A 16,694-nucleotide genomic window follows, 5' to 3' on the forward strand; every position below is an offset into this window, starting at 1 on the left:
TTTATTTAAAATATTATGTATGGGGGGGGGGGGGGGGGGGCGAGAAGGTGAAATATAAGCCGATTAAACTTCAGCTTTTCGAATATGTAAATGTTGGACTGTCCGCAGCCTGGCCACATTTCTACTTTATTGCCATCTGGAATTGAATACTTTGTTTCTACACCACAAGTAATCAGTGTTAAGTGACGAGTGCTGTGTCAGCCGTAGAGAAATTTCAGATGTAAAAACGTGTTAAGCATCTGCAGGGCATTTTGTCGTGGCGCAAGTGAACTAATGGCTGTGTAATTCTCTTTTCTCCCTGCTTGTCACGCACCCCTCGGCAAAGGCTCAGGTTGGTATTTTATTCTCTGTATTGATTGTCATTCACATACAGTATTTATATTCCTGGTTACAGGCTGGAAGCATGTGGCCTCTGTGTGATGTCCAGTCTGGGTGAAAGCACTAATTTACCCCTACACTCTGCTCTATAATTTGCTGATTGAAGATTTGCATTGCGGGCGGCTTTGTGGAAGGCCGGCTGAATGCTTTGCTTCTTTAGCTACAGTATTTAATGTAAACCTGGGGCCAGGCTATGGACATTCAAGTATCTACATATTTTTTAACAAGCATTAAATGAGATTTAAAACAAACACCTCACTGGCCTATGTAGCTGCAGCCGCTGCGGGGTAATTCATCCTCAAAATTCACAGCAAGAGGTCATTCAAGTGATTCTGTCAAAATCTCAGATGTCCTTTGCTTCCTGTTTTGCAGTAAATTAGTAGCTCAGCTCCCACTGCTCCTTCTTCCAGCATTGATTCGCTAGCTGCTCCCCTACTCCGGCAGTTCCCCTTACCTTGTCTTCTTCCCCCCTCAGCAGCTCAACTCCCAGCTGTGACTGAGCAGTTCAATCCCACCTCCTAGAGCTCTTGTTTAACATTAGAGATTAGAAAGCTGAAAGGCTGCTGAGTCACTGCTTGAAGGTAAAAGCAGAGGGATCTGAGCTAATGGGTCACGGCTGATAGAGGGAACAGGTCAGTGCTGGAAGGTAAAAGCAGAGGGATCTGAGCTAATGGGTTACTACTGATAGAGGGAACAGGTCAGTGCTGGAAGGGGAAAGCAGGGGAATCTGAGCTAATGGGTTACTACTGATAGAGGGAACAGGTCAGTGCTGGAAGGTAAAAGCAGAGGGATGTAAGCTGATGGGTCACTGCTGATAGAGGGAACAGGTCAGTGCAGGAAGGGAAAAGCAGAGGGATCTGAGCTAATGGGTCACTGCTGATAGAGGGAACAGGTCAGTGCTGGAAGGGTAAAGCAGAGGGATGTAAGCTGATGGGTCACTGCTGATAGAGGGAACAGGTCAGTGCTGGAAGGGAAAAGCAGAGGGATCTGAGCTAATGGGTTACTACTGATAGAGGGAACAGGTCAGTGCTGGAAGGGGAAAGCAGGGGAATCTGAGCTAATGGGTTACTACTGATAGAGGGAACAGGTCAGTGCTGGAAGGTAAAAGCAGAGGGATGTAAGCTGATGGGTCACTGCTGATAGAGGGAACAGGTCAGTGCAGGAAGGGAAAAGCAGAGGGATCTGAGCTAATGGGTCACTGCTGATAGAGGGAACAGGTCAGTGCTGGAAGGGAAAAGCAGAGGGATCTGAGCTAATGGGTCACGGCTGAGAGAGGGAACAGGTCAGTGCTGGAAGGGAAAAGCAGAGGGATCTGAGCTAATGGGTCACTGCTGAGAGAGGGAACAGGTCAGTGCTGGAAGGGTAAAGCAGAGGGATGTAAGCTGATGGGTCACTGCTGATAGAGGGAACAGGTCAGTGCTGGAAGGGAAAAGCAGAGGGATCTGAGCTAATGGGTCACGGCTGAGAGAGGGAACAGGTCAGTGCTGGAAGGGAAAAGCAGAGGGATCTGAGCTAATGGGTCACTGCTGAGAGAGGGAACAGGTCAGTGCTGGAAGGGAAAAGCAGAGGGATCTGAGCTAATGGGTTACTACTGATAGAGGGAACAGGTCAGTGCTGGAAGGGTAAAGCAGAGGGATGTAAGCTGATGGGTCACTGCTGATAGAGGGAACAGGTCAGTGCTGGAAGGGAAAAGCAGAGGGATCTGAGCTAATGGGTCACGGCTGAGAGAGGGAACAGGTCAGTGCTGGAAGGGAAAAGCAGAGGGATCTGAGCTAATGGGTCACACCTGATAGAGGGAACAGGTCAGTGCTGAAAGGGAGGTGCAGAATTGGCTGAGCTGCTAACTCACTGCTGAGAGGGGGAGCTAAGCTGCTGAGAGAAGGGCTTGCACTCAAGTGCTTCTGCTATGCATTTTGAGGATGGTCAGGGGAAAAGAAAATGTGTATGTGAGCTGCAAAGTCACTGCTGTAAGAGGGAGCAGAATTAGCTAGGCTGATAACTCGCTGCTGGGAGGGGGAGCCAACTGCTGAGAGAAGGGCTTGGGTGACTTCAGTGCTTCTGCTATGAGGGTGGTCAGGAGAAAAAAAAATGTGTGTGTAAATATAAAATGCAACATATACATATTTTACATTCACATATCCAGCCAAAAGAAGGAGTGTTTTCTATGCCCTCTATAGTTCCTCGGTAAACTACGTCTGTTGGATCCTTTTTTCCCCCATCCTGTGGCAGTTGCTGGAATTGTATAATCCATATCATTGAGTGTAATATTATAGTGCTATACATGTAATAACTATCTGATTGTACATAATGCTATGTGTGGTGGCATTGCATGAAAATTAAAAAAAAAATAAGGATTACAACAAAGTGTCATATTGATGCAATTTACATCTTCGTGAATCCAAATCCTAATCCACATGATGTCCTCCTCCTAGCACTTCCGTGCGTCAGTCTTTACAAATCATTTGACAAGTTTGAAATGTGTGTTAAAAGTCAGCTCACCCAAAGCATATTTCAGCTTCAGATGGGCAGCATTGGATCAATTCTCCTGCTGGTTTTATAGATCTCTTGGGGATTCCTCTGCTGAGGTTTCCTCTATCTGCTTTGGATGAGATGAACCTATTATTGTTCTGTTTGCTCCTTTGTTACGCCTTTAATAAGCCTTCCACAAGCTAAGCATCCAATGAAAAAGCCACTCAGGCATCTTTATGGGTCCTTTAAAATAAACCTATTTGACTGATAGGGACGCTGGGGAGGTGAAATGGGTAGAGCCGTTCTTGACATCACAAGACTTATGTTTTGGAGGTCTGGATGGACTAATTATTTGGACAATCAGCGTTCATGGCGAGCACTTCTACCAATGTATTTTTTCATCAAATGCGTGCTTTGAATGGTTCCCTTTGTGAATGGGTCCCATGCTGGTCAAAGGTCAGTTACAGACATCAGGTGCTGGAACATTCCAGCACCCAACACTGGATATGGAGTGGTTCTATAGGATCAAGGAATTTGGTTAAAATCCTAGGACAGTCCCTTAGAAATCAGGACAGTTAGGGGAATGGGATCAGTGACACTGTGCCTGCCATTGCGAACTACCCCAAAAACTCAGGCATCTTTATGGCTCCTTTAAAAAAAAATCCATTTGAGCGATAGATACGCTGGGGAGGTGAAATGGATGAAGCCATTCTTGAAATCACAAGACTTATGCCTTATAGGTCTGGGTGGACTGATTATTTGGACATGCAGCTTTCATGGCGAGCACTTCTACCAATGAATTTTTTCGTCATATGCTTGCTTTGAATGGTTCACTTTGTGAATGGGCACCGTGCTGGTCGGAAGTCAGATACAGGCATCAGGTGCTGGAACATTCCAGCACCCGACAATGGACATAGGGTGGTTCTACGGGATCATGGAATTTGGTTAAAATTCTAGGACAGTCCCTTAGATTTCAGGACAGTTAGGGGTATGTGATCAGTGACACTGTGTGTGTCTGGCATTGCGAACTACCCCAAAAACTCAGACATCATTATTGGTCCTTTAAAACCCATTTGACTGATAGGAACACTGGGAAGATGAAATGGGTAGAGCCATTCTTGAAATCACAAGACCTTTGTCTTATAGGTCTGGATCAACTGATTATTTGATTGACTTTATCATCTGACACGCAACTTTCATAAGGGGAACCTTCTACCAATGTCTTTTTTCATCATATGCTTGCTTTGAGTGGCCCTGTTTGTGAAAGGATTACTTTAAATTTGGTTCATTTTGGGAGACTTTTTACCAGATTATCTGAGCTTGTTACGATGGGAAAGACTTTTGGAAAATAAAACTTCTCTTTAAAAATACTCTCACCTTCAGTGGAAGTGCTGCACCATCACTTAGACTGCCCTGGGGCCTGTATGGCAGCAAATAAGAGTACAGTTAGTGATATAATTAGTAGTTATTCGCAGCTCTGTTGAATAACCCTTTATAGAGGGAAGGGAAGAATTCAGATTTTTTTTTTGTCGTGAGTCGTGTGGGCGGAGATCCAGTTTTATATAAAAGGAGTCTTTAAGCCTTGTGCTGCTGACTGCAATATGACTGCAAATCACTTTTTAGTTCAACTCTTCTAAAGAGTCTGAAAAGCTGCTGAATTATTTACAGTAACTGAACATTTTATTATGAAAAAAAGAAGATTTAGTGTCTGAAGTTGTATCGCGTTTGCAGAGAGATGGTACATGTAATGGGGTAATTATCTTTGTGCATGGTTGTCCTCATTTTACCGCAATAGACGACACTTTATCCAGAGTCCTTGCAGTAAACATACAGCCATGTAAACTAGTATTAGAAAACATACAGCAGATATATGCCCAACATGAGCTGCGATAGTCAAGCCTAGGTCAGCCACCTTCCTGCACCACCTTATTGGTCTATGAGAACGTTCATTATAAAGATGAACAAATAGAAAGATCTGGTAGCATTGAGTTGAGACCCCCCCCCCCTCCGCCCCTATTCAGACCTCGAGCATGACCAGCAGTCAATGATGGCTGTCAGGCTTTATAGAGCTATCTGCTGCCTGCTCAGACCTTTGATCACCACGTCTGACAGATGGAAGTCTTTCAGTATCGACTTTCTTTGAGAATCTGAGATATCATGTGATTGATTGCCAAGAGTTCGAATGGAAGTCAATATTGGAAGCACCCAAAAATGAAACATGTTGTACACCTTTGTTAAAGGAATCTGAATGATAAGGCTTATGACACACTTGCGATGCTCCAACTGGCAGTATAACAATGGAGGACATAGTAGGGAGGTCAAGCACTCACCTGCTTGCCTGTGCCGCTCCTTCACCTGCTGGATGAGAGAGGAGTTTCTCATAAACCTTTCAATGAAAGGTTTATGAGTAGGCAGAAAGGTTTAAAAGTGAGACGAAAAGGTGTAACCGATGAAGCTTGTTCTGGTCGCCCATCGACATCGCACACACAAGACCACAACGACAGCCTGGATCTAACGCTGAGCGATTATCACATGTTCAATCCACTGAAGGTGGTGCTCCGTGGTTGCAGGTTCACCGAAAATGATGAAGTAAAGGAAGTGGTGCAGACCTGGCTTCAGCAGCAGCCAAACATCTTCTTTTATGCAGGACTACAGAAGCTAGTTAAATGATACAAGTGCATCATCTTGCATAGGGACTATCTGGAAAAGTGATATGTTTAAGTGCTCACAGTTATTTCTATTTAAGATGTTAAATGTATTTTGCCTTTATTTTTGCTTTTCCCTAGTACATTGGAAATGAATGCTATTAAAAAAATGCAGAAAGCTTGAGTAAAAATTGAATAAGTGAGAAACATGATATTGAATTGGAAACATTGAAATAAAAAATTCAAATGGCTAATATGTTTGTAAAAGAGCTCCATAAGGAGGTTTTAAGCACCTAACACGGGGAGAATTTAGAGGAAATTATTTCACTAAATAGATTTGTCTTTCGATAATTACACTGGAGGGAATATTGCCCAGGCAGCAGGAAAATGAGTGATTCACGGTATCCAGCAAAAATAATGGATTTGCTGAGATCCTGTCATTTAAGGAATTATAGACAGTTGTGTCATAATTGTGATTGATGAAAGTCTTTATTTCTTGCCAGGATGGTGCTCGGTAGAGAGTGAGAGTTTGTCATCTCTGCATTTTATCTTTCTTTTTATAGATTAGCAGCTCCACAGACATCGTATTAGTTAATTTCCGCAAGCAAGAGGAATGTATGATTTTTGTGCATTTCTGCTGAAATTGAAACCAGCTCAGGTTTTTTGAAGAGGAACTGGACTCTGAAGGCTCCGTGGTCTCCCTAGAGCTGACCTTTCCCCATTACTGACTTACCATGCCTTGTTCTGCAAGGTTCCATGTGGAGGTGGCCATCTTGGTAGAGGCAGTGCTTTGCTTCCTCATGTCAGAGCCTCCAGCAAGCTGAACAGTGGGCAACACAGTAGTGACATTATCAAATTTCATAGACGGGCAGAGGGCAAATAACCAGTTGCCAGTATTGGCTGTGGTCTCCCTGCAGCTGATCTTTCCCCATTACTGACTTAACATGTCGTGTGCTCCAAGGTTCTGTGTGGGGGAAGCCATCTTGATAGAGACAGGGCTTTGCTTCCTCATGTCAGAGCCTCCTGCAAGCTGAACAGTGGGCAACATGGTAGTGACATTACCAAATTTCACACCAAATCTCCTCAAGAGATGTCACACTACAGATATACAACTTTGAGGCTGATGACACAGAAACTCCTAGGCACACTCTTAGACCAAGAGAGGACTTCTATATTTCCGTAGGAATTCAAGACGAAAAGTGAACCTTTCAGTGTACTGTTTGGGCACAAAATAAATATTTCTAAATGTTCTCTGTAACTGCAAAAGATACCTTAAAAACAGTCTTGGGGCCTATACTTTAAACTGGACTTTGAGCACAATATAGTATCATTATTAGTTACTTCGTGGCAAACCTGTCACACATCCATCCTTCAATTCATGCTTAGAAGGTTCTTTGATGCATAGCATTCATAAAAAATGCGACCTTTCTGCTGAGGCAATATCCCGATTTTGTAACTACCAGCAAGATCTCCCTTCTATGAGCTGAATGACCGGACCCTCTGAACTTCTATTAAGGCAGCGCTGACATCATCAAGTCAGCACTGCCTGCAGTAGGTGGAGACACAAAGCAGGAACTGGTGTAGTGTATACAGTCTCTCCCTTAAATATATATTAAAAAGGTGGGGTGGTTAGTTGGGAGCAGTCTACACCCATAAAGCATAGGGTAGGTGCCAACACTTAAAGTGACACTAAACTCAGACGTTAAACCTTAAAAATACATTCAAGTACCTTAACTAATAACAAAAATGTATCTTATTTGTGTATCACTCGGCTGTAGATCCTCAAATCATCTCTGATTTGGTGCTGACACTGTCCTTCCTTCTGGAGGGGGGCTACTTTTGTTCCCCATGTTCGTTTTGTGTGTTGTAGAGTAGTCACCGCTCCAAGCTCACCCCCGTAATGGACTACAATCTAGATACAAAATATTAAACTAAATCTGAGATTGTAGTCCATCACGGGAGCGAGCTTGGAGCGGTGACTACTTTACAACACACACAGGAACCATGGAGAACAAAAGTAGCCCCCCTCCAGAAGGAAGGAGAGTGCCAGCACCAATTCCCAGATTGTTTGAGGATCTACAGCCAAGTGATACACAAATAAGATGGTGTCACTTTAAGTAAAGGAAGATTACATACCTTCACTAACGGTGTCCTTTAAGGCAACTGATCTCCATAGTGTGGCCGCCGAAGTGAGTAATCTTTTGCATACAAAGTCATTTTACAGCTCTTTACCCAAAAATAAATTGTTTTTGAGTGGGTTTTTATTTTAAAGAAATGGAAATACGTCTTCACAGTCCAACAATCTCATCTGTTTGATAATAGAGCTGAGCACTTCTTTTGTCTCCTTTGATTGTCATTAAACTTGAACAGACCTATTTCACTTGTAGATGATGTGAATGTGTCTTCAATGAGACATGAGAACCAGTTTCTGTGCGGGCGAGCCCGAGCATTGAACTTAAGTTGAAAAGTTGATCTTGAAATGCCAATCTTTGAAGTATCTCAGTACAGACAAGTCTAGAGAGCCCGTCTCTATTGAACTGCAATGAAAATGTCACAGGAAAAGTACATCACTTCAGAAGCTTAATGATGGAGGTTGTAGCGCAGAGACGGATGTATTCCGAGATTTGAGTAGGTAGATTTCACTTGTACGCTCAGTGACCTTGGGGATGAAATCACTACAATTGTGGAGTTTAACATATATTTATGGAACTCTGCAAATTTCATATTCAGAATAATCATAGGGAAACTACTCAGTTCCGCAACAAGTACATATTTTAAATGATTATCATAAAGTATACCCAGCAGTGACTTTCCATGTCACTTACATATTTTATAGGATAACTGCTCCATATTTTACTGATTCGATTTCATAAATAGATTAATAGATTCTTCCATTAGTGGCCATCTGTTTGCCAGGCCGTGCATTTAACATCACCGCAGTCGACTGCTGAGATTGCAGGATAAGTCATATGCAGAAGCAGGGCTGGATTTCCCACGAGGCCAACTGAGGCCCGGCCTCGGGGGAACAGGGAGTAGAGGGGCAGCAGGGGTGTGGAATTCCTATCTCCACACGCCCGGGACATGCTGTTCTGGGCACCGGGTGGGTAGTTGTTTTTTACATTTAAATGTAGAGTGGGGAAGCCGCCGTTCGTTCTGATAAAAAAGTTAAAAAAATTACAAATTTAACAATATGAAAACCAACCCTGCCGCCCCGCCATCTGGGGGGAAATTTGGCAGGGGGGGGGGGGACTTGCACTGACACAGGAAGTATAAAGCACAATCAACATGTAGTAAGCCCTGGTTCACACCTAGGAGTTTTTGAGCAGTTTGAAAAATGCATTTAAATGCCCAACACAAGAAATCCCATGATTTTCAATGGTCCTGGTTCACATCTGAGCAGAAAAACACCAGCAGGAAAAAGCCAAATGCCCGAAAAGATACATGAGCTTCTTTGGGCAGTTTTTGCCCCAATAGATTTCAATGCAAATGCTCTCCTGTGTAATCCTCAGTTAAAGGAGAACTATGAGGTTAAGTCTTTTCCCCATAGTTCTCTTAAAGGTCACGGGAGGACATAAACTAGCGTCCTCCCGGGACCCAAAGCTCAGTATATCGCGAGCTGCAGCGGCATACTGAGACCGCCGCAACTGGTATGGATCCCGACAATGCTGTCAAAATCCACCCAGCTGCGTGAATGACAGCTGGCTCTGCCTATCGAAAGGCAGAGCCAGCTGTACCCTCCCCCTGTCCATTCCTCCACTCAGCGCTGGAGGATCAGAGCGGGGAAGGGGGGAATCCCTGTGGGGAGCGGTGACTGACAAGAATTACATGGAGCAAGCGCAGTAGCTCTATATGGTTTAAATCTCTGACTGGCAGTCACCGGATGTGATGTCACCAGTCGGAGAACTCGACAAGTCAAAGTCTTCGATAGAACACCGGGCCCCAGCCTCCTCCACCACAGCTGCTGGCTGTCACTGCGGCTGCGAAGAGGAACATGCCAGGTGGCCCGCAAGGCATCAGGGAGACCCCTTTGTTCCTCGTCTTGACTGGGTGCCCTTGGGCCCCATAGCAGCCGTCTGGCTCGCTATGGTGACAATTCCCCCACTGCCAGCAACTACTCCAGGAAGAGTAAATTCCCTAGCCCCCCCCCCCCCCTTCCTCCTTGCACATCGTAGCCCTATCCTCTTCCGGGAGTGTCTGATTACCGTCTGTTCTGGCCCAGTTTCTTCGCCCTTCCTCTCGCCTTCCTACATAACCTTTTATGTAGGAGCTAAGAGGAATACTATGCAGTGTCATTGGAATCACATTTCTAAATCTTTTGTGGCTGCTGACACAACATATACAATGGTGGTGCCCAGAAGAAGTCTCAGGGCTTTTGGACAGGTAAATAACATGTATAAAGTACGCTAAATGCACACACTGTACAATCTTTTGGGAAGATTGCTCTTGAAATGAACGGTCAGGCATCAGGGTCTTTTGAAGAGATTGAACCGTCAGTGCTGTTGCTATATTAGAAGATGGAGTGTGTTTGCAGTAGATGAGATGGTTACTTGTATAAGCAGAGAGATAGCGGAGAGAGATGATGACAGGACAAAGGTGACTTTGTCTACAGTTCTGGGGCTCGAAGAACAGAGAAAAGAATAGCAGTTACATGAGGTTGGCTACGGGGAGGTAGTTTGGTGAAATGAGATGATGACTTGAATTGTATTGATTTTTTGATCGTTAAAGTAGTTGGACAGGGAAAGCCAGTAACCAAAATCCTGACCCTTATTTTAAACAACTAAAGCTGGTCGTGCACGTAAAGAGTTCTTTAAACTCAGCTCAGCAGCAATCGAAGATCACTCAATTCCCCCATCCATAATAAACAGCATCAATGGTCAATTCTTCATTCCTGGTATCATATCCTGAAGGCCAGGACTAACAACAGTCTGAATACCCGAACACTGACTGGAATGGATTGACTGCAGGCACTATTTGGCCAACTTTTTTCCGCTCAGGTCTTTTGACTTCTCATTCTAGGTTTGTCAAGCCAAGTGGTGGTGGCAAGGCCACCCACGGCTCTAATTTCGGTCAATCCACAGGTATTGTTAAAGCAGTGGTTCTCAACCTGTGTAACCTCAGGACCCACATTTGTCCTTGGTCATTAAGTCGTGACCCAAGTCGCACCGCATTGTGGTACTGTGCGTTCCGGTGCGGGCCGATCGAACTGTGGGTGGGAGGTGCGTTTGGGGTGCCATTCAAATTAATGGCAATGCAACAGACATCCCACACCAAAATGCGTGGTAGGTACGATTGCGTGGTAAGGTGTGTTAATTGCACGGGACTGTGCAATTAAGGCACTGTACTAGTGTGAATGGGCCCTAAAAAAACACTGACAGACACACACAACAACAGACATAATCTCACACACAGACATTCTCACATACACACAAAAAATCAATTTGTGTTCTTTTTTAAAGCTCCATCCAGTCTCCATATCTTACAAGAACTGTAGGAATTCTCAACCTGGGGTCCAGTGTGGGCTGCTGTGCTGTGATGGAGTTCCATCCATATGTGCATTGCTTGTACCTGTACAGTTCCTTGCGTGCCCTGCGGAGCTGCCTTGCGGCCACAGCCCCGGCCCACCCCACCTCAAGCTGACACTTGGAACCAGGCAGCATATTTTGAATGGCTGCTTGGTGTGAGAACTGACAGTGCTGCCCCAGGGGGAGGCTGAGGAGCCTCTCACCTAGAAAAGTGGAAGGCATGCGGTGACCCACTGAACACGGGGTCACGACCCACCAGTTAAGAACCAGGGGGTTCAAGCACAATGGTGGTATGGTCATCTTGAGATGTGAAACTTAGGCATCTGCATTGATTCTATTATTGATGGTTGTCACCCCATTGGAGGTGTGGGGGGTGAAGAGAACACAACTCTTAACCATTTTGAATTGTATTAGTTGGGAAGTCAGATCTGGGGGTCCGACTCCTGTCTGCAATACAAAGTGGGCTGAAGTGCATTTTAATTGATGTTGAAGTGTTAAAGATGGTTGTTAATGCTGCGAGAGCTTCAAAGAGCTCACATCTAGAGGCAAGAGCAAAACATCCAACTATCACAAACAGATTTCACACACTAGATGGATCAGAAATGTGAAATATGTAAATGTCCTATTCGATTCCAGCTTTCCAGGCGTTTAACATCTACTAGGAATTATTTGTTTTGTCTTGGAAAACCATCACTTGTCACGGGTTTCCATCAAGTGAAATACAACCTGATTGCCTTTCTGAATCCCTTACAGGATGTTTTAGACTGACAATTGAAGTTCCTTTGTGTTCATGATTAGATTGTAAATCAACATCCTGTTGGGTGCAGAGGGAAAGTTTTCACTCAGTAAACATCTGAAGGATTCATCCAGTGTGACATATTGAACAAATCTATCAGGCTTACCTCCATTGAGGCGAGATAGAAATATGGTTAAGGATTTGAAAATACTTTTCCGCTTAGCAAATTTGATTATTTACTTTGTAAAACAACATTTCCTGATATGTGGTTTCCACCCAGTGGTATACGTTCATCATAGCCTTTGTGGTGTCCACTTGCCTTGACTAAAGGTTAACTCCTTATGTAGCTGATTATTTTGTTTTTGGGGCGATCACTGATGAGTTGAATCACCCGCCATTTTCTTGCATCCCTCGTTCCAATGGTGAGTTTTTATTGACAATATTTTCTTACACTTAAAGGATATAACAGTGTTGCCACTCTCTTTGCAGCTAGACTCCCCAGTAAGTTGTTTATGGTGCATTATTGAAAATGCGTAGGTGAAAGTGGAGTATGCGGTCCAGTTTTTGTCACCAATCCACAGAAAGGATGTCCTCAAGCTGGAAAGAGTCCAGAGAAGGGCAACCAAACTAATTAGGGGTATGGAGGGTCAGAGACAAGGTTACTAAATTTAAACATGTTCACGCTGGAAGTGAGGAGATTAAGGAGGGACATGATTTTAATGTACAAGATGTTCAATGGTGATAGCAACATCAGCAATAAACTTTTCACGGTAAACCCCATAACAAAGACACGAGGCCACCACCTAAAACTGGTGGAGAAAAGATTTAAGCACAAGGGGCGTAGGGGCTTCTTCTCAGTTAGAGCAGTTAGGGTCTGGAACTTGCTGCCGCAAGCAGTGGTTTCAGCAGAGAGTGTTGAATCATTTAAAAAGCATTTGGGCAATTTCCTCAGAGACCGTAACATACAGGGGTGCAGGTACACTTAAAAACAAGCTCACACATGGACTCGTACACACGCATACACATGCAGACTCACATGTATATATGCAATAGGTTGAACTTGATGGACCTGCGTCTTTATTCAACCTCAAATACTATGTAACTATGTAACAATGAAAATGTGGCATCATTATATGGCTTTGCAATGGCTGTGGAAGTTGAGAAAAACTGGGAATGAGAATCCATCAGGGAAAGTGTGACACCATACCTGGCTTTGTAATGGTCGGGGTAATCAGGCATAATGGGAACTGACGATCCATAAGGGCGAGTGGGACACTATGATTGGGCTTTGTAACAGAGGTACATATCAAGATCAAGTCTAGGAGGTAAGAAGGAGAACCAGAAAAATGTTATAGATAAAACACAATACAGTGATCAGTCTGCCATGAGCAGTTAATACAGTTTGACCTCTGTATTGAGTTTTATCTAATATTTATCTAATAAACCTCCCAGTTCTCTTCCTTTCTTCCTGCACTCGATCTTTAGAGTGATTGCAGATCAATTCCCCAGGCAGCAGTTTTCTTGAACTTTGTATGTGTGGTAATATAAGCAATACTTGAACATTCTGCCTGGAGGTATTTCACACATAGGTACTGACATATATAAAACGGAGCACATGATGCAGCTTGCCTACAGATCGATGGCAAAAGTATTACATTACTCTTCTAGTACCATGGTGCTAGTTACCAATCATAGAACGCGGCTGCTACAACCAGCTGCTAACGCGCCTTTGTTCCAAATGACAAACCATATTTTATATTAAAGAATCTGTTCATTTCCAAGTCTACATACTCTGTTCTCTCCCTTCTCCGGAGGGTGGCTACTTTTGTTCCCTATGGTCCCTGCGTGTGTTGTAAACTAGCCAAGGCTCCAATCTCGCTCCAGTGATTGACTGCAATCTCAATACAAATTAGTAAACCAAACCTGAGATTGTAGTCCTTCATGGAAATGAGCTTGGAGCAGTGACTACTTTTCAGCACACACGGGGACTATAGCCCCCCTCCAGAAGGAAGGACAGTGTCAGCACCAGTTCAGAGATGGTTTGAGTATCTACAGCCGAGTGATACACAAATAAGATACATTTTATTAATACAGTAGTTAAAGTACTTGAATTAATTTCTAAGATTTAACTCCTGAGTTTAGCGTCACTTTTAGGCCTGGTTCACACCTGAGCGTTTTACAGCACGTTCCTACACGCTGTAAAACGCTCAACATGTGAAAACCAATGATTGCCTATGGGCTTGGTTCCCACCTGGGCGTTTTACAGCGTGTAGGAACGCGCTGCAAAAAGCCCCACGCCCAAAGAAGTACAGGAGCTTCTTTGGGGCGTTTTGCCACGCATTTCCATTGGTATTCCCGAGTGTGGATCGGGGTTAACAAAGCAGTAACCCCGAGCCACACACGGGAATACAGCGTACAGGTCTTACCCTGTCCGCGATCCCCACTGTGTCTTCGGCGGCTGCCGACTTCCGGGTTCCGTCCCTTGCGAGCACCCGATTGGGGATCGGGGTTAACAAAGCAGTAACCCCGAGCCACACACGGGAATACAGCGTACAGGTCTTACCCTGTCCGCGATCCCCACTGTGTCTTCGGCGGCTGCCGACTTCCGGGTTCCGTCCCTTGCGAGCAGCCGCATCGCAGGGGGGCGGAGCCGGCGGGAAGTTTAAAAGTGAAATTTAAATTTTTTTTATTTTTTTAAATATAGAAAATAAAGGGGGAAAAAAATTACACCGCCAGTGAAACGCGTGTTTCATTGAACGAAAAAATGCAAAAAAAATGCGGGAAAAAAAAGAAGCGGAAAAACGAGCATAAAAAACCCGCTCAGGTGTGAATCCAGCCTAAAAGCCCTGAGGAAGGGGCTTGTCTCAGCCCCAAAACGTATTGGGCATCTTGATGATGTTGTGGCTCTTTAATTCTAGCTCTAGATCATAGAACAACATCTGGGACGGACTTACCTGGCCAAACACTGTTGTTTCCCTCCGAGACCGGCCAGCCCCCGCAGTGCCTCCACCTCCCCCGCAGTGCAAAATCGCACTTAACATTATCAGAACAATCATTCAACAACTAAGTCCTCCTTGCCCAGCTGGCTTGTGGGCTAGGATGACTTGCCCAGAAGCAATGACGTGAAGTGTAACTGAAGCCAAAACCTTTTTTTTTTGGATAGACTGGACGGGAATTAGAACGCCGTCGGGTTTTTATTGCTGCCTGTGTCCCCTTTAGAAAGATTCACCCTCTCCATTTGTCCTGGTGACCGTTATCATTGAAAGTAAAAGAAAATCCCACATTTTGGGTTGTCACCAGAACAGGAATAGATGGGAAATATTCCAATGGGGACACTAGTTCTGAGGACCACCATATATTTCCCTCACCTTGGAGAGGTTTCCTCTCACTTCCTATTGTGGCTATCAGACAGGAAGTTAAGGGACATATCCCCAATGGGACACTGATGGCAAAGAAAAGCTGAGGGGTTATAACCCCCCCCCCACCCCCCCACACACACACACACACTTACTCTATCCATAGCTTAAAAATTTAATTTTACTTCAATTTTAGACCATTGTCACCCCTTCAAGGCAACCTATGTGTATAAGGGCACATATTACAGGTAACTGACTAACACTAGAGATGTTCCTTGCAGCTTTGTGCACCGTTTATATTTTTATTGTATTCAGCACAGAGATGAACACATAAGCCATATTTCCAGCGGGCGTGTCGGGTTTTTTTTTTGTGCGACAACCATTTACTCTGATGAGACTGATTTATGCAGATCTCCTTTTGTGTCTCCTGACAGGTGTACGAAGTAGTCCCCTGTTATACCGAATGCAATCAGTACTTGTGGGTGTCTGAGCCGTGGTCCGCCTGCAAGCTGCACAGCGAGGGGAAGACCGCCGGCTGCGGCCTTGGAATACAAATCAGAAGAGTGCGGTGAGTGAAGGAAGCAGTTCATCTCCGCTGACTGAACAATACATCATGTGTGAGCCGCTTGCTGCAGTGTCAGACCTTCAGCAAAGACTTCACAACTTTCTTCTGCAACATTGTTCCCCTGCTGCCAACTGACTACAGAGTTTCTGGTCTGGACGCTAACAGCGAGCGGCACGGATGTGGGTGCAGCAGAGGTAGTCCTATTAGTTAAAGGAAGCCTGTACTAGGTAGCTGGCCTCTCCTAGGAAATGCTTATTGCCAGGCCGTATCTAGATTTAAAGCAGAACCCCAGCCAAAAATACCAAGATAACATTGGCTAGCCCAATAGATTTACATTAAATGCAGATTTTGCGGCAACATTCAGCTTCAGTTCAAAGACTCCCCCCAATAGATGTCCTCAGTCTGATGGCCAACATCACTGAACCAACTTCAGCTGAGCCCAGGTCATACTGGACCCACCCCCAGCCTGTGACTGGACAGTGAAAGGAGAAGCAGCATAGTGATGGGCTTATCTCTCTGTCACTCTGCTTTCTCTTCCTATCTGCACACTTCTTGTCAGCACACGACTCGTTGTGCTGCTTTTTCATCTCACGCTCCAGCCGTGCTGTATAAGGACTGCAAAAAGCTGACACCAGGTCACATTCAGGTACTTACTGTTACCTTTTCTCCCTAGGGACTACAAAACACCCCCTCCCCATGTTATGGGGATGATAATGGGATATTGTTCTCTAGTTTTGACTTAGGGTGACAACACTGCTACATTATAGATACAGCAAAGGGCAGGGGATGTCCCTATAATGAGGCAGCCTGAGGTGGTTGCCTCAGGCGGCATCTCATTGGGTCACATTGGCTCTTTCCAGCCAAGAGCTAAGAGCTCTAAGCAACCTGTGATGCTCTGGCCGGCACCGCTCCAAGCTTACTGATACCATTGGTTGCCAGGTGCTCTGGCTGGTGTCCTGCCCAGTTCCTGTCAACCAATGACATCAGTGAGCTGGACAGGGCATAGGTAACGTGAAACCCCCC

General features: G+C 44.8%; 1 protein-coding gene across 1 annotated transcript in view; it reads left to right on the forward strand.

Moving 5' to 3' along the window:
• THSD7B (thrombospondin type 1 domain containing 7B) overlaps positions 1 to 16,694 on the forward strand; it is a 294,353-nt gene that overhangs the window by 203,131 nt on the left and 74,528 nt on the right. The window contains exons 16-17 of the mRNA XM_018568480.1: positions 326 to 331; positions 15,541 to 15,674. Coding sequence (XP_018423982.1) covers positions 326 to 331; positions 15,541 to 15,674 — 140 coding nt within the window. The remainder of the gene's footprint in view (positions 1 to 325; positions 332 to 15,540; positions 15,675 to 16,694) is intronic.

Source organism: Nanorana parkeri, unplaced genomic scaffold (genome assembly GCF_000935625.1).
Source record: "Nanorana parkeri isolate BGI_ZX_2015 unplaced genomic scaffold, ASM93562v1 scaffold1194, whole genome shotgun sequence".
Taxonomy (NCBI): Eukaryota; Metazoa; Chordata; class Amphibia; order Anura; family Dicroglossidae; genus Nanorana; species Nanorana parkeri.